Source organism: Hakea prostrata, chromosome 7, assembly GCF_041222555.1.
Source record: "Hakea prostrata isolate BN-2017 chromosome 7, UWA_Hpros_2, whole genome shotgun sequence".
NCBI classification, from domain to species: Eukaryota; Viridiplantae; Streptophyta; class Magnoliopsida; order Proteales; family Proteaceae; genus Hakea; species Hakea prostrata.
The window spans coordinates 703,267-721,661 of record NC_142606.1 but is presented as its reverse complement, the minus strand read 5'-3'; the positions used below and the strand labels follow the sequence as shown (position 1 = coordinate 721,661).

At 37.3% G+C, this 18,395-nt stretch overlaps 1 protein-coding gene across 1 annotated transcript; it reads left to right on the top strand.

Annotated features, from left to right (window-relative positions):
- The first annotated feature begins 3,750 nt into the window (after positions 1-3,750).
- Positions 3,751-5,996, top strand: LOC149008772 (uncharacterized). Its single transcript, XM_089160835.1, has 2 exons — positions 3,751-4,293; positions 5,710-5,996. Exons 1-2 carry the CDS (start codon positions 3,762-3,764, stop codon positions 5,994-5,996), a joined length of 819 nt encoding a protein of 272 aa, XP_089016961.1. The 5' UTR covers positions 3,751-3,761.
- Positions 5,997-18,395: the final 12,399 nt, after the last annotated feature.

Below are 18,395 nucleotides of genomic sequence, written 5' to 3'. Positions count from 1 at the left end.
TCTTGTAATGTAGCATTTTCGTGATAATGAAAAGAAGCTTTTCTATGATTGAATAAGAATCAGGAAAGCATGCATGTTTATAAATGGGATTGTCTATATTCATAATCGTGCTTCAATGCTACATAATATTCAAAGTCGAATCTCAACCACTCGTTTTGCTTTGTAAAAAAAGCAAAGCAAAGCAAAATGGGTGATCGAGATTTGACATGTTTTTCTGTTTAGCTTTTTCTTACATTCCATTTTGGCAACTGAGAGGTGTATATTACTAAAATTAAAATAAGATGAAGTACCTTTTTACGTGATTTTATTATTAAAATAATTAATGCGAAATCTTCCATAAACAATACTAAAGTCTGTCCATTATCCGCTGTTGAACAAATTTTCAACAAAGAAACTGTGATTTTACTACCAAAATCAATGCTAAGACTCCATTTCAATCCATTCTTTATCAAATTTTCTTCATTGGATCGAAATGGATTGAAATTGCTAATCGGTTCTAGAGGAAACTTTAATTTGAATCAAGCCAAGTAGTCCTCAATGATTGACGCGTATTTTTCAGTTTAGAGAAGGGACTTTTGTTGTTTTTGTTTTTGTTTTTGTTTTTTTTCCCAAAAAAAAAAACGATTTTTATTTCTTTTTAATTTTTCATAACAAGAGATTTTATATATTGGGGATGAAGGTATTGACATAATAATCGGGGCTTAGAGTTGTTTTTGAGGTCATGTCTACATACAACGCTTAAGTTATGCACATCCTTTTTCACCACTTCTCTTGAAGTTATCTTAAGTCTATCCCTAATTTTTTCTAATTCTTTCAATCTGAATTATATAATTCTCGGTACATAGGCATTTATAGACCTACATTAGACATGGTCGCGCCACGTCAAATGACTTTCTTGAATTAAAATTTGTCTTTAAAAGTTGCATAAAAAGATAAAGGGACTCTTTACAACAAAGAAAGCAGACTACTACAAACAATGTAATAGAAAGAAATAGTCCAATTTTCCATTAAAAAAAAAAAGATATTGAAATTTTAGGTCCTCAACAATGGAGGAAGACATAAAATATAATTGCAATAAATATTTAAATTGACATCTTATACTTATCCACATCGATGACTATATTTCGTTACATATAGTGATTAATATAAAGTAATTATCAAGACATCATTTTTTCTGCATACAGCTTGCAATTTGAGTAAACAAAGGCAAATAGAGAAAGCCATTGTTAAGAAAGGAGATTTGAAAGTAATGGAAAACAAAAAGTAGTGGCAGCAGATTCTCTTCTCCACCTAAACAGCAACATCCTTGGAAAAATTGAGAGAAAAATAAAACTCAGGATAATATAAAAAATTTCTTAACCTAAACGAATTTCTGAAATTGAATGTTACTAAAGAAGATCTTATTGATTTCTTTGATTCAATTTCCTCACATGATTTCCAAAACAAGGGTTATTATATAATTATATCTCCCTTCAAAATAATATTTGATTTTTTTTCAACTAGTATTCAAAGAACGAAACAGTCATTCCCAGTTTGAAAATGAAGAGATATAGATAAATATATTATCATTGTTGAAACAGTAAGAACAAAATCCAAAAGACAAGACAATCTTCCCACGTTTCCAGTTTCCAGTTGATATTTTGAATTGTGATTAGTTGGGAGTTGGCTACTCGTCTGTGATGATTCCTTATTTTATTTGTAAGAAATGTCAAACTAGATTTTCTAATGCAGAGATCTTCGTGTACAAATGCCAATAATTGTTTAGTTTACACGGATTAGGTAAAATTTCTTCCTTATCTGTTTTTTTATAGGGTTTTCAGATTCCTCTTCGAAGTACACAGAATTATAACTCCCTAGCTAGTCAAATATAGACGCCAGCGCACGTGATCATGCGTATAGAATTCTATTTATTAAAGTTTTCCTTCTCAAAGTTTCGCATCTGATTCTTCAAAAAAATTAAACTCACCTTTCTTTCTTAGTTACCCTTCTGTGTTCCTAACTTGGTCAATTTCTCTCTTTCAAGGTGATTAGCTTCATGTTATCAGGTTCAAATTAATTTATTACTTGAATGAACCATCATCGCTTCCTGGGTTCATTCAGAGTTTCTATAGCAACCTGAAATTACAGAACGGAACGGCCAAGAAAACACCTTGGAAACAGTTTTAAACAATCACGCACCTGTATTCCACTTTATATCAAGGGAAGACAATAATGGATTCTTTTCGCATTGAAAACTGATCTGGGTAGTCTTGGTTTCGAATTACATGCTCATTATCGTCACTTGAAATTTTCATCCTCTTCAAGGATTTTTCTGGTTCTGGATCCTCTTCAAGGATTATGGACTGGTTTTTTTTCTTCTCAGGGATACACATATGATTCCATGGGTTTTCTACTTAATAGGTCAAACAATATTTGGGCCACATTAAAATAATGAAAAGTTATAATCATAATTTTATTCATTCAATAAAGGAAATCTAACATTAGCAGCCAAGGAAATCCCAAATTTCGAGTTTGCATCTACAATAGAGCATTGCATTAGGTTGCATGGTTTCTAATAACACCCACAAAAAGAAAATAGCTAATAAGATCAAGAAGTTGAAGTTGCAGTAGCTGTGAGACACATGAAGACAGACCTGAGACTATTGATGATAGGGCTGAAAATTGACCTGAAACTTGGATGGAAGTAGAACTGGAAATCAAATAAGTAAAACGAAGAAGAGAGGAGGTGCAGGAGTCCAGCCATGTCAAGCACTGACGACTATTCAAATGGCTCGTGTCTCTATCAAATTTGTCGAGTGAGACTAGATGATTGTAGATGTAGGAATGGTGGGTTTCTCACCACACACCAATGTTGTATACTAAGTTCACAGGCAGAGATTAAGAGTTTTCCACTATATAGAAGAATAATAGAAAGACATCTCACAATCAATCACCAAGAATGTCGTTACAAGAACTCTCACAAAAAACCTTAACAGAAAATTATAAATCTTTCAATAATGTGACATAAGACATATATATATATACTCCAATCAAATAAATGGGTCAATCCATCAAAATATGTTGATGCAAATTCATCTTCTAAAATCGAGTACAAGAATTCAAGTCACAATACAACAAGATAGACACGGAGTTGTCACCTCATTTGCTCAATCAGTTTCATGCAAATCAAAATAAGTTGAGTCATTAAAATATTTAGGCTTCTTTTCACCTTGGAAGTATATTTTGTCTGGGGAATCCTCGGGGGTTGATATGGTAGTATGGACGTTTAGGATCCTCGGGGGTTAGGATCCTGAAGGGGTTGAGTTGGTAGTATGAGACAAGTTTGGATTTGAGGGTTAGGTATGGTAGATGAGTAAGGTTAGGAACTCGGGGGTTGAGTTGGTGTATGAGACAGTTTGGTCTGGGGTTGGGTTGGTTTGTTATAATCTCGGGGGTTGAGTTATAGTTGGTTTTGATTTGGGGGTTGAGTTGGTGTGATGACACACGTTTTCAGAGCATGTATAGTATCACAAGTCTTTGGCATTACAAAAGCTGTGTGATGGTGATACTTTATTCCTCTTGCTTAGCTTGCAGGCAGCTCTTCTAACTAGGTGACACATTAGAGAAAGTCCCAATGTGAAGTCAATGTTTTATTTTTGGGTGTGTTATATTCAGTTTTTCACTAACATGAGTTGGTGGTGTTGAGCAGATTGGGAAGCTACATAAAGGGGTGGGGTGGAATTCCTTGAGAACATATCGGATCCTCCACTTAGCAGTCTAAGATGGGAAGGGAAGGAAGCAATTGGGGTTCAATGGCTTCCCTCATCACCACTCTTCTAGTGGTGGTCTTGTCTACTCTTAGCTTGCCTTTGGAGACCACTGCAAACACCTACTACTACACATCTCTTCCACTACCAAAGAAGCATTACAGGTACAAGTCTCCTCTCCGAAACCCAAATAGGCATTATAGGTCTCCTCCGCCACCAACCCCCATCTACAAGTACAAATCTCCACCTCCACCACCAAAGGAGCATCACAAGTCCCCACGACCTCTTACTCCAGTCTATAAATACAAATCCCCTCCTCCACCACCCATGGAGCATTACAAGTACAAGTCTCCACCACCCCCACCAACCCCAGTGTACAAGTCCAAGTCTCCTCCTCCACCAACAAAAGAGCACTATAAGTACAAGTCTCCACCTCCACCAGCGTCTCATTCTCCACCACCAAAGGCACACTACAAGTACATGTCTCCATCTCCACCACCAACCTCCGCCTACAAGTACAAATCTCTACCTCCACCACCACCACCTAATTAAGGAGCATTACAAGTATAAATCTCCTCCACCACCCAAGGCACCCTATTTACAAGTCTCCTCCACCACCACCTACTTCAGTCTATGAGTACAAGACTCCACGACCACCAGTCTATCATTACAGTTCCCCTCCTCCTCACCATTAATGAGAAATGCATAATACATAATGGTAAGATTGTCATAGTATTATATCCTTTTCATAGATAAGAATATCTTAAACATAGCAAAACTTACGAGCATTGTCAAAATCATTAGTTTCCCATGCAGGAAAAGGGTTTAATTATTGGATGCGGAAGTAAAAGGAGGGTTCCTGATCTTCATCATAAGGGAAGGAAAGCAAATACACCTCTTTTGAGATAGACTAATGAATAATCATAAAAAGGTTTATGTTGTTGAAGAAGGAAAAGAAAGACAAAATACGTATCATTTTTATGCAATATTATGTACTGATGGACTCCATGGTTGATATATGAATCTTGTAATCTGGCATCTACTAGCTAATGAATAAAAGTTTTTTCATGGTTTAAAATATAACAGAGAAGCGTGCATGTTATGAATATTGGGACTGTCTATATACAACATTTTTTTTCTGTTCAGCTTTCTCTTACTTCCCATTATGGCAACAGAAGAGGGGTACTATTAATTATATAACATGAACTAGCTTTTTGCTTGCGCTTTCGTTTTTATAATCCTTAAATTATGACGACTGCTTGTAACCATTAAATTAATCTATACAAACAGTAAACTAGTATTCCCAGAGTCAAAATTTCATAATCTAAGTCAACTGTAATCAACGATGGAGAAACACTAGTCTTTGCAATTTTATGTTATTTTATATTATTAAAATGATGGATGTGAAATCTTCCATAAAAATATACTGAAGTCTGTCCATATCCGCTGTTGAATAAATTTTCAAGAAAGAAACTACGATTTTACTGCCAAAATCAATGCTAATTAAGGCTCCACTTCACACCAGTCTTTATCAAAATTTTCTTCATTGGATCGAAATGGATTGAAATTGCTGATCTCTTGGAAGTAGACTTTAATTCGAATAAATCATGTAGTCCCCCATGATTGAAGCGTATTTTTTGGTTTAGAAAAGGGACTTTTGTTTTCAATTATGTGTCTCTTTCCTCTATTCCATCGAAGGGAGACATTTCCAAAATGGAGAAAACAAGCTCTCCTAAGAGAGGGAAGGATCCTCGAAGGGGTTGAAAAGTTTGGTGGTAATGAAGACAAGCATATACATTATCATAAGTCTTTGGCTTCGAATTATTGGCATTACAAATTAAAGCTGTGTAATGGTGAACTTTAGTCATCTTGTTTAGCTTGCAGACCGGCTCTCCTAGCTAAGTGACTCTCCTCCAAACCCAAACACAGTTTTCTTTTACATGTCACCAGTCACCACCACCACCACCACTCCACAGGCCTCCACCTCCACCACCAAAGGAGTATTACAAATACAAGTCTCCATTACCGCCACCAACCCTGTGTACGTACAAGTATAAGTCTCCTCTCCTGCCACCAAATGAGGTCTACAAGTACAAAAGTCTCCACCTCCACCTCCACCTCCACCATCAACCTCAATCTACACGTAAAAATCTCTACCTCCACCACCAGAGCATTGCGAATACAAGTCTCCACCCCTTCCACCAACACCAAATGTACAAGTACAAGTCTCCTACTCCGCTGCCAAATTAAAGAGCTTACAAGTCTCCAACTCCACCACCAACCCTCGTCTACAAGTACGAATCTCAACCTCCACCACCATCCAAGGAGCATTACGTCCCAAAGCACTCTACATTTACAAGTCTCCTCCACCACCATCTATTCCAGTCTACAAGTGCAAGTCGCCACCACCATTAATCTAGCTATCATTACAATTCTCATACTGAGAAAGGCATGATACACATTGGTAAGATTGTTACGTTATTAATTTCTTTTCATAGATAAAAATATCTTGAACATAGCAAAACTTATGAGCATTTAGCAAATTATTTTTACATGATATATGTACTGATAGACTCCATGGATGATGAGTCTTGTAATCAGGCATCCACAAGCTAATGAGTAGAAGCTTCGTGGTTGAAAATAAATTAAAAAAGCATGCATGTTTATGCATGAGACTGGCTGCCAAATATATTATACATGTTTTTCAGTTCAGCTTTTTCTTACTTCCCATTTTGGCAACTGAAGAGGTGTACCATTACCATAAGCGTGAACTAGCCTTTTGCTTGTTCTATAAACATCAACGACAGAGAAACAATAGAATTTGCTACATGATCTAACGGCAGCAATTTTACGTTTTCTTTTTTTTTAAATTAAAATCATGAATGTGAAATCTTCCATAAACAATACTAAAGTCAGTTAATTATCCGCTGCTAAACAAATTTTCAAGAAAGAAACTATGATGTTACTGCCAAAATCAATGCTAAAACCCCATTTCAAACCAGTCTTTATAAAATTTTCTTCGTTGGATCGAAAGGGATTGAATTTACTGATCTCACGAAAGACTTTTAATTCGAATCAAGTCAAGCAGTCCCGCATGATTGGTGCATATTTTTCAGTGTAGAGAAGGGATTTTTTTCTTTCAATTATGTGTTCTCTTCCTTCCATCCCATTCAAGGGAGATACCCAATAGAGAAAACAGGTGCTCCTACTCAAGCAAAAATCCGATGTCATCTAGATTTCTATAAAAAAACCCAATGTGAATCTAGATGTAACCTTTTTATGTTATAGAGAATAGAATAGTACTGTAATAACGTCGAATGCGATTACCAAAATATCACTAAGTTAGGGCAATATTTCATCAACATTACTCACCATGCCCACAGCCCACACCATTCAAAGATGTCCGTTTAGTGATTCATAGCCCCTATAGTAGCATCGAAGGGTTGCTCAATCAAGAATAACTAGAACCTCTTAGTAAGAAAGACATGAGTTTGAAATACCCTGTGGTATAAGTAGTTATTGTAGATCCTCTCCATCCAATTTGCCCCTTCACCATCTACCCACTCACATGAATATGGAACCCACTCACGTGATCTTTGAAGGAGTTGAAAAGTATGGTAATAACGAAGACAAGTTTAGGATCCTCGAAAGGTTGGAAAGTATGGTAGTAATGAAGACACGTTTTCAAGGCATATGCACAGTACACTATCACAAGTCTTTGGCATCACAAAAGCTGTGCACTGGTGATACTTTATTCCTCTTGCATGGCTTGCAGGCGGCTCTTCTAGGTAGGTGAGACATTAGAGAAGGTCCCAGTGTGAAATCAATTTTACCAACCTTTGAACACAAAGTCCCCTTTGAACTGTACTACAAGTCTACAACTACTTTTAACTTGATTTTTATTTTTTATTTTATTTATTTATTTATTTATTTTTTGCATTTTTGGTGTGTTATATTCATTTTTTCACTAACATGATTTGGTGGTGTTGAGCAGATTGGGAAGCTACATAAAGGGGTGGGGTGGAATTCCTTGAGAACAAATAGGATCCTCCACTTAGCAGTCTAAGATGGGAAGGGAAGGAAACAATTGGGGTTCAATGGCTTCCCTCATCACTACTCTTCTAGTGGTGGTCTTGTCTACTCTTAGCTTGCCTTTGGAGACCACTGCAAACACCTACTACTACACATCTCTTCCACTACAAATGGAGTATTACACACCTAGCCCTCCTTACCCAAACCCACATCACCCTAACCTCCCACGCAAAAGGTATCCTAACTTTCCACCACCACCACCAACCTCTATGTATAAGTACACGTCTCTACCTCCACCACTAAAAGGGCATTACAAGTACAAGTCTCCAACACCTCCACCAACCCCAGTGTACAAGTACAAGTCTCTTCTTCCACCACCAAAGGAGCACTACAAATACAAATCTCCACCTCCACCACCAAAGCAATATTACAAGTACAAGTTGCCGCCACCACCAATCTACCGTTACACTTCGCCTCCTCCTCTTCACCATTACTAAGAAAGGCATAATACGCAGTGGTAAGACTATCACAGCATTCCCTTTCATATATAAGAATATCTTAAACATAGCACAACTTATGAACATTTTCCAATTCATTTGTTTCTCATGCAGGAAAGAAGTTTAAATATAGGATGGCAAAATAAAAGGAGGGTTCTTGATCTTCATCATAAGGGAAGGAAAGCAAATATACCTCCTCGTATGATCTTGTTTTAGAGATAGGCTAGTGAATAATTATGAAAAGGGTTCATGTAGGAGAAGGAAGAAAAGTGATCAAGAAAAAGAAAATATGTAATCATTTTAAGTAATAGTGTAATATCATACAATGATAAACACCGTGGTTGATGGAATCTTGTAATATGGCATCTTCGTGCTGATGAAAAGAAGCTTTTCTATGCTTTAAAAAGAATCAGGAAAGCATGCATGTTTATAAATGGGACTGTCTATATTCATAATCATGCTTCATTATTGTTCATTATTCATAATCGTGCTTCAGTGTTGTGCAATTAATTCACAACACAAAGCCAAATCTAGACCACCTGTTTTGCTTGGTAAAAAACACAAAATAGATGGTCGAGATTCGACATATTTTTCTGTTCAGTTTTTTTTTGCTTTCCATTTTAGCAAATGAAGAGGTGTATTATTAAGATAAGTTGAAGTAGCTTTTTATGTTATTTGTTATTAAAATAATGAATGTTAAATCCATAAACAATATTAAAGTCTATCCATTATCCGCAGTTGAACAAATTTTCAACAAAGAAACTGTCATTTTACAACCAAAATCAATGGTAAGACTCCATTTCAATCCGTTCTTTATCAAATTTTCTTCACTGGATCGAAATGGATTGAAATTGCTAATCAGTTCCCAGAAGAAACTTCAATTTTTTGAATCAAGTCAAGTAATCCTACTGTTACACTTCTCTTCCACTACCAAAGGAGAATTATAGGTACAATTCTCCTTTCCCAAACCCAAGTAGGTAGCCATTACAAGTCACCACCTCCATTCTCAAATTATGACGACTTGTAACCATTAAGTTAATCTATACAAACAGTAAACTAGTATTCCCAGCAGAGTTAAAATTTCATAATCTAAATCAACTGTAATCAACGATGGAGAAACACTAGTCTTTGCAACATCATCTAACGGCAGCAATTTTATGTTATTTTATACTATTAAAATGAAGGATGTGAAATGTTCCATAAAAATACACTGAATAAGTCTGTCCATATCCGTTGTTGAACAAATTTTCAAGAAAGAAACTATGATTTTACTGCCAAAATCAATGCTAATTAAGGCTCCGCTTGACCAGTCTTTATCAAATTTTCTTCATTGGATCGAAATGGATTGAAATTGCTGTATCTCTTGAAGTAGACTTTAATCCGAATCAAGTCTAAGTAGTCCCCCATGATTTACGCGTATTTTTTGGTTTGGAGAAGTGACTTTGGCTTTGAATTATGTGTCTCTTTCCTCTATTCCATCGAAGGGAGACATTCCAATGGAGAAAACAAGCAATCCTAAGAGAGGGAAGGATCCTCGAAGGAGTTGAAAAGCTTGGTGGTAATGAATACACGTGTTTTTGGTTTTTTTTTGGTAAAAAATTTTCTTTAACTAAAAGAAAGAAAAAAACACCCGCAAATAGCCTGCACGGAGGCTACCCGGCCTGTGATGGTCCCGTCGGATCGGGGCCCTCCTTGCGGCATCCGCTGCTTCGCCGTTTCTTCTTTCCGTCTTTCTTGGCTTCTTTGCTGTGTTGGTGAGCTTTGTCTCTTCCTTGCTTGCGGGGCTCTCCTCCCCCCCTGTGCCTTTTTTGTGTGTTCCCTTCTCGTCTGCCTTTGCTTGTTCAATCCATCACATGGAGAAACAATGATCTGCAACATGATCTACGGCAGCTTTTTGCTTTTTTTTATTAAATAATGAATGTAAAATCTTCCATAAACAATACTATTAAATGAGAGGTCTGAATATGTAACTTTAAATTTTAAACCTTTAATGCAAAATAAATATATTTACAGTGTCTCCACCATTTGATTTTCAACCGTTTAATCTTATTTTGATTACATGCCAATCCCTTTGGTGGCCGTGGTTGTTTTTATTTATCTCTCGTTACCATATTTATTAGAAATACATACCAAACAAATTTTTTATTTTTAAAACTTATTTTACCAATTTTATTACCAAATATTTTTAGTTTTTTCAATTGATTTTTAAAAAATAATTAAAATAAATAAATATGCCAAGAGCCTTACTCTATGATATTTTGATGCAAGAAGACACAAATTTGAATCATAAAACATTTTTTATTTTTTATTTTTAAAATTTTTCACAACCTGATACTATTGTGGGCCTGGGGCACTAATTTTCCAACACTGTATTCGAGTTCGACCGAGTCATTCCCGTTGAAAATGAAGAGATATGAATATATGATAAATATATTATCATTGCTGAAACGGTAAGAAGATAATCCAAAAGACAAGACAATCTTTCCATGTTTCCAGTAGTTATTTTGAATTGCGATTAGTTGGGACTTGGGACTTGGGAGTCGGCTACTAGTCTCCGATGATTGCTTATTTTATATGTAAAAAATCTCAATCAGATTTTCTAATGCAGAGATATCTCCCTCCCTGTACGAAAGCAAATCATTCTTTAGTTTACACGGATTAGGTAAGATTTGTTCCTTATCTTCCTCTATTTTTTTGATAGGGTTTTCAAGAATCCCCCTTACAATTACAATTAATTCTAACTCCTAGTCAACCATAGACACTACTAGAGCACGTGAACAATTGTTTAATTGGCAAGGGAAGGACAAGACAGGTAACGTATTTTTCTCATTTTTTTTGGTAAACAGGTAATGTATTGATCATTTATTTGTTCATTTAATATTACTTTCTGGTAAGAGGAGCTCTTCGCGGTGGGAGTGGGACTAACAAGGCTTCAAAAACTGATCAAAGCTACAAAATTTCTCTCCATGTTGTCATTTCACATTCCATCGAGATCAATGAAACCTTGATATTTCGTTGATATGTCATCAAATTATGGGAATGTTTTGATAAAATTTCGTCCCCCAATTTCCAAGAGTAATTGGGATTGTTTTAGTGCTAATTTTTAGTATCTAGCTTAATTTGAAACCAATAAATACATTGAGAATATTATTATTGCCTAAAACCTAATGTAAAAATGTATTCTTAATAGGCATTCATGTTCTTATACATGCAAAACTAAAAATATGAAACATGAATTTAAACACATGTAGATATACAGATGATGCAAGAAAACATAGAGACATTCATTAAATTGCAAGAAGGAGAAAAAAATGATCCCATCAACTCAATGCCAAGTATCGCCTTGTTTCAATGAAAATCACCCTATATCGTCGATATTTTGTAATTTCTTTTTTGCCAAAGGGTTTCATGTTGGTATTCACCGAAACACCAAAATATCACTAAGTGTTGAAAACATCACATTACAACACTAAGTTTGGGCAATATTTCATCAACATTACTCACCATGTCCACACCATTCAAAGATAGTGTCCATTTAGTGATTCATAGCCCCTACAATAGCATCGAAGGGTTGCTCAATCAAGAATAACAAGAACCTCTTAATAAGGAAGACATGAGTTCACCCTACCCTGTGATATAAGTAATTACTGCAAATCCTCTCCATCCAATTTGCCCATCCACCATTCACCCACTCACATGAATATTATACCCACACTACCTTTCTATGACACTAGAAAACCCTTTGAATGTGGGTGGATGACTAGAAAGATAGGCTAGGTGGAGAGGATTTGAGTAGAAGTCCCACACTCATGAGCATGAATGAAAGGGTCGAGGGACAGATTGTGTGGAAAGGATCTACGCTCATAAGTAATACTCCTTTATTATAAAGCTACCAATTTCAAAAGAGACATATAGGCCCTACATTTATAAGGAAAAGGTCTTGCTCCTTCCATAATCATTCAGAACTAATAGGACTCGATTCAATATGGTCTTTTTCTTTTTTTTTCTTTTTTCTAATAGATGATGTCTTTTATGTATTAGACATCGAGTATTACATAACAAAATCAAACCCATGACTTCTTCACCAAAAAGTGCTGCCTATACCAGCCAAGGCAACCCTACAATGGTAATAGACACGGTCTCCTGAAATAGAGCATGCGCTAGCTAGACGATTCCCAGTTCTAGAACGAAAAGAAAAATTAAGAAGAGCTAAAGTCACAGCCAAATCCGAGATATCTCTAACCACTACAGAGGCCTGATAGAGAGCGAAAACATCGTGGCCCAAAATGGCATTATCAAGGCCCATACAGTTCATGATAAATTCCACCTTTTGAAGCCGCTGCTCATAAGCCCATTTAACTGCCACCCTTGCCGCAAGAGCCTCTCCAGCTCTTCCAACACAGATGAAGCCGCTGCTGAAACAGAGCAAACAAGAAGAAGAAAGTCTCCTCCTTTAAACATAGCAAACCCCTGACCTGCCAATCCTGAATCTTCTTGAAAAGTAAAATAAGCTCTGTCCCACATCCTCTGCCTCTTTGTGCTCATCTTTCATTGTCGGGTCAAGTAGCCATGTCCTTCTTAGCCCTGTTCATATCCTTGAACAAGTATAGCCATTATCACTGGTCTAAGATAATGATCATCATACCTGAACCAAAATTCTCTATGGTACTAGAAGGGGAAAAGGAAGAGGGTCTTTTATTAAAAAACAAAATTTGGTTGGGGGTGGGGAGGGATATTGCTCTCAATCAATCCATTGAGAACACAATCATAAATCATATTTCCACAGTATGACTTCTCAATCAGTATGTTAGCAACCAAAGAAATCTCAAACTTCTGGTATGCATCGACAATAGAGTATTGCAAACAACTGATGTCCAATTAACTGATTTACATGAGATTGCCATAAATCGTCTCTACCATTTCCAAGTCACAAGTATGCCCTCTTGCAGTGGGTGGGCTTTGCAGGTTTCATCCTGCGCTAATCGAACAATATGTTGAAGTTGCATTAGCTGTGGGCTGTGGCAAACAGCAGACAGAGCTGAGACTAATGATGATAAGGATTGAAACTTGGAGAGAACTAATATCAAATAAGAAGTAGAATGGAGTAGAGAAAAGATGCAGGAATTCACCCAGGTCAAGCACTAAGTTCACAATAAAATGTAAACATAAACAAGATAATGTATTCCAGAAATTGTGGGGGTTGACTATAAGGCATGTGCACCTATATATAGAATACTATTCCAGACCTAGTAATGCCAAGTGGACATGGAAATCCAAATAATGAAATGAAAAGCCAAAAACAGAATTGAAACAAGATAATGTATTCCAGAAATTGTGGGGGTTGACTATAAGGCATGTGCACCTATATATAGAATACTATTCCAGACCTAGTAATGCCAAGTGGACATGGAAGTCCAAATAATGAAATGAAAAGCCAAAAACAGAATTGATAATAGGTCTTTAAACCACTTCTACTTCAACTAGAACCTTCAACCTTGGATACATTACCCTCTTAGTGGCTAGGAAATCCAAATAACAAACAAAAAACAAAAAACAGAACCACTAAGCCATCTAGCCAATCCTAGATCTGCTAGAAGTCTAGAACCTTAAACTAAATAAATTGAAAGTGGTAGCAAGAGAGCCAACTAGACTCCTGTAGGCTCTAGGACTATGATTAATGCTTCAAGTCAGAAATAAATAGCCTGACTTGAACCTGATACTCAACTAGGACTGCCTTTGAATAACTAGGACTATCCCATGTCTAGATCTCCTCCTCACCTCCAATCACCATGGCATTGGATCCTTTGAGACAAGCTCAAAAGTAGCTAGTCAATGATTAAGAAAAAGGAAGGAATAATCTGGAAAATAGCTCCCTTTTGATGTGTGGGTGTATCTAGAGAGATAGAACTCAAGAAAAGAGTCATTTCTCAAGGTGACCTTCCATGATGAGGTTATAATGTTACTACAAATTTCACCATGCTATTCTTTTGGACATAAATCTTTTAAGACTTAAAAGGGATCTTCTTAAAAAATGTGAACATAGAGTAGACATGATGCATTGAATGACTTATATGGCTTTGTACATGCTTTTTCAATTTCAAACTCACAAACACATATATCTTTTTGTATACTGGGTGCTGCAAATCATTCGGCTTAACCCAGAAAAAAAGAAGAAAAAAAAATTATCACTTAAGGATTAGAGCTGCACCAAAGATCTTCCCATTCATCAAATTCTACACCCTAACCTGCAACATATTGGCACAGATTTACTGGAGGACAGAATTGAAGAGGCAATGGTTAGAGTACCAACAAAATCTGAGCAGTTCTAGAAAAAAGATCAGAACATGATCTGTGTTTACACAGACCTCAGGGCACCTACATATCATAGGGAATCTCTCAAAGATTTAGCTTTCAATTTCTACCTCTAGCCAATTTTACATAAGATGCATTCCATAGTTGCCCTAAAGGGGGATTGAGACATCATTTTCTTGAATATATGGCACTTAAGAGAATCAACAACAACAACAAGAAGCCTCCACCCAACTAAATGGATTTGGCACTTCAGAGAATAACAATAATAACAAGATAATAAATGAAGTCCTTAGAAGAGCAAACATATCATAATTTAACCAAGAAAGCTTAAATAACATGAACAACCAATGTTGAATTACCATAGGAAAGACTGAATACACTAATACCTATAAGGTCCTTCACAGAGGAAGCCAATGCAGGAGAAGCCACCTTTGATATTTCTCCTTAATGCAAGCTGTAACGAGGAAAAGCTACAGCTTCTAAAAGGATGAGTGACCCAAGAAAGCACCAGAGATACATTCACCCTTCCTTTTATCAGAAAGGCTGGCAATAGTAATTTCATACACAAAATGCATTTATATATGCTTCTAAAATTACAAAACAGACCACCTTACTATAGGTAACTACTATTAAAATATCATGTACTGAAAATGTATAATTGAAATCCGGTACCTGTTTACCAAACAAAACAGAAAAGAATCTAAAACATATTGCATTTATCGAGAGAATCATGCAAAGTTTCACTGACTTGGGAGTTCAATTCTGATGAAAAAAACATAGAGGAACCGTATGAAGCATTACAAATAAAGGAACCCCTTACTTTTGAATTAGTTACATAGTCTAATAGGGAAAGGAAACAGCTATTCTCATACAGTATGAAAGTGAACTAACTTATAAGTTACCCCCAAAGGGTCACAACAGGATTCCAGATGGCCCAGTTGCATAACCAGAAGCTTGCAGGGGAACTTAAGGAGATTGGAAAGAAGCATCAGAGAATGTTCTTGATGCCTTAGAACAGTTCACCTATAAACAAGGCAGTTCAGTAGCTGAAACCTGACTTTCAAGGGGCAAAGCCTCATAAGGTAATTTGGTCTTACGAGCAAGAACAGCCTTAAAGCTTGAGTGCCTTTTACTATACTTTCTTAAATACATATCAGACTCATTTTGTCTTTTATTTCCCAGCATGGAAGAACCTCTATCACTTGTAAGTTGGCAGGTGCTTCCACCATTATTTGCAACCTTGTGGTCTAACTCATCTTTCTTCTGATAAGGCTGGGATCCAGACTCTGCTTTGTTGTCATTCCCACTGGAAGTGACCAAATTATTGGAACAGCTTGCTTCTTCCTCTTTCACGGGTACTTCCACTTTATCATGTTTACAATCCACCTTTTCAAGAGGTCCTGCTTCAAAGACTTCCTCCGAAGTACCTGTTAAACCATCCTTTCCATTGTCTTTTAATTGCTTTACTCGAGGACTAGAATCTTTTTCCACCTTAAGATTTTCTCCCAAAGCACTCAACTCAGATGAAGAATCATGATCTGGAGTGAAAATGCGAACAGATGGCTCTGAAATAGTTTTATCAGGGTTTTCAAATAATTTGTTATCACTGCAAATTTCAAGCTTTCCACAAATACTAGGACTCCCGGAATCTGAGGCGCTAGCTGATGCATTACCATTACATGGCCACATCCTTGAGAAGTCAGAGTTTAATGAGCACAAAATGTCGCCGATCCTTGGTGAGCTGCCGATTGCCCTTTGCAGCCGGCGTGCTAATTGTGCTTCGTCAATAATCAAAGAACAAGTCGCTGGGGAATTTTTCTCTCTATTCTCATCTCTGGCCGCCGTAGCCAAATTCAGTGCATTTCTTGCCAGCTCTACAGCTTTTCTTGCTGCAAGAGCTTTCTTGAGAGCCTTTTGTCTTGCCAAAGCTGCAGAAGCAATCTTCTTCTCCGCAACCAAGTTAGCATTCCGTAATGCATCCTCCAATGATTTAGAGCAAGCCCCAGCAGCGGATACCCTGGAATTCCCAGCCGAACAATCATCTGAGAATATCTTGCTACCTCCAGAAGGGTTTCTGCTCCTGCAGCCTCCATTTGAATTAGCTAGAGATCTTGGAACCCAACAATCAATACACGTGAAAGAACCCGAACTAGGGTTGGTACACGGAGCCAACCCAGGATAGTTCAGAATGCAAGCTTTGTGAATCCTCCGTTGACACCCCTGGCAACCAGAACTCTCCTCGGAGACTTGTTTAAAACAATAAGAGCAAATTCTCGCGGATTCTATACTGTTGTAGCAGTCCTCGCAAAGCAGTAAAATACGCCACTCACTATCTAGCGCTACGAGCTTATCTTTCCCCTTATTGGTCATTCGACCGTCACAAACATGACAATTGGAGATGTTCGGCAATTCTCGACTCCTTGTTCGATATGAAGCGGAGCCCACAGATTCCAATATATTCTGCATCAAACCGGTGCGGAGTTTCTCACATCGACGAAGAGAAGAACGACCATCAGCAGTACCGGCTGCTTGTGCTCCTGCTGCCACACCTGACCCGCTGGTTCCTTCTCCTTCTCCTAATTCCACCACCATTGACGACGACTAGTTTTTTAGCAGAAGAAGTTATGCAGATAAATAGGGTCCCACGGAGAGGAAGGGGGGGAAATGCACTTTTTAGGGTTTAATAATAATGACGAAACCCTTGGGAGGAATTAGGGTTCGCTTAGTCGTTCTTTCTCGTTGAAGGTTTCGAAAGCAACGCAGATATGTGCTGCGAAGCGGAAGGAAAGAAGACAATGAAGCATCGATTCGACTTTAAAAGATTATTTTTAAGTATCCGTTTATTTAGAGAGACTAAGAGTATAGCCTGTATATGATTCCATATCCAAATCCAATATGGACTCGATGTGCTCATACATCGTGACGTCCCTTAATAAAGATTTTAATTTGTGCCAATGGAAGAGTAGTAGGATGGTTAGGAACCTGCTTCTCAGTGGAGAGGTCATGGGTCCAACTCCTATCGGCGGCATATCTAATATCCATATCCCCATATATAAAAAGTGCATTTGTACCCAAAAAAAGATTTTAATTTGCACGTTTCCTACCGTTAAACGAATATGAATGTAATTTTGGAAGCGGATTTTGACTATCCATTTACAGGTCTAGTTTTGACATCTTGCCGCTGACCTCTTTTCTAGGAGCAACTAGTCACTAGACTATGGAACTTCAGGTTCAAACCTTTATCCTCCCATGTTTTCTCTCTTTCCCCCCTGAGCGTAAAATTTCCTGGTCTAAAAGATTGGTTAATACAATGGGTAATACTACTACGTACAGAATCTCAAGATCTCAGTTCAAACCTTTTTCTTTCCATATGTACTAATATTTTCTACCAAAATGTTAGAATGTATTCATAATTCAGAACATACGGATATTGGTCCCCTTGGATGAACCTAGGGCTTTACCGACCTTCACTGAAGCCCAAAAATCTCGAACCCTGACTGTCCTCAAGGTCAGGACAAACCAAGCCGACTTTGTTTAGACCTAGACATTGGATGGGGCAGAGCTATTGACGGGGACGGTGTCATGGGCTGGTCAGGCTAGAAGAAGAATTAAAGAAAGAAGAACCGATAAAGAAAAGAATGTGAGTAGAGGGAGTTGGGGCCAAAGCGAGCTCCGGGCAACCCTTCAACACTCTTAAGGCTGAAAATTCCAATTGCTAACCCTCTGGCGACTCAAAGATAGGCCAAGGTCATCAAGATAGCTTGCTACCCTAGTGTCGAAATGTCTATGCTCATATTGGTCATTGTCA

What these genes read in the sequence shown, in the direction of transcription:
- LOC149008772 (XM_089160835.1), top strand. Translation starts at nt 3,762, where the DNA reads ATGGGAAGGGAAGGAAGCAATTGGGGTTCAATGGCTTCCCTCATCACC. An exon ending in ACCTCCACCACCACCACCTA is followed by an intron (nt 4,294 to 5,709) that starts ATTAAGGAGCAT and finishes CACCACCACCAC; the next exon opens with CACCACTCCACAGGCCTCCA.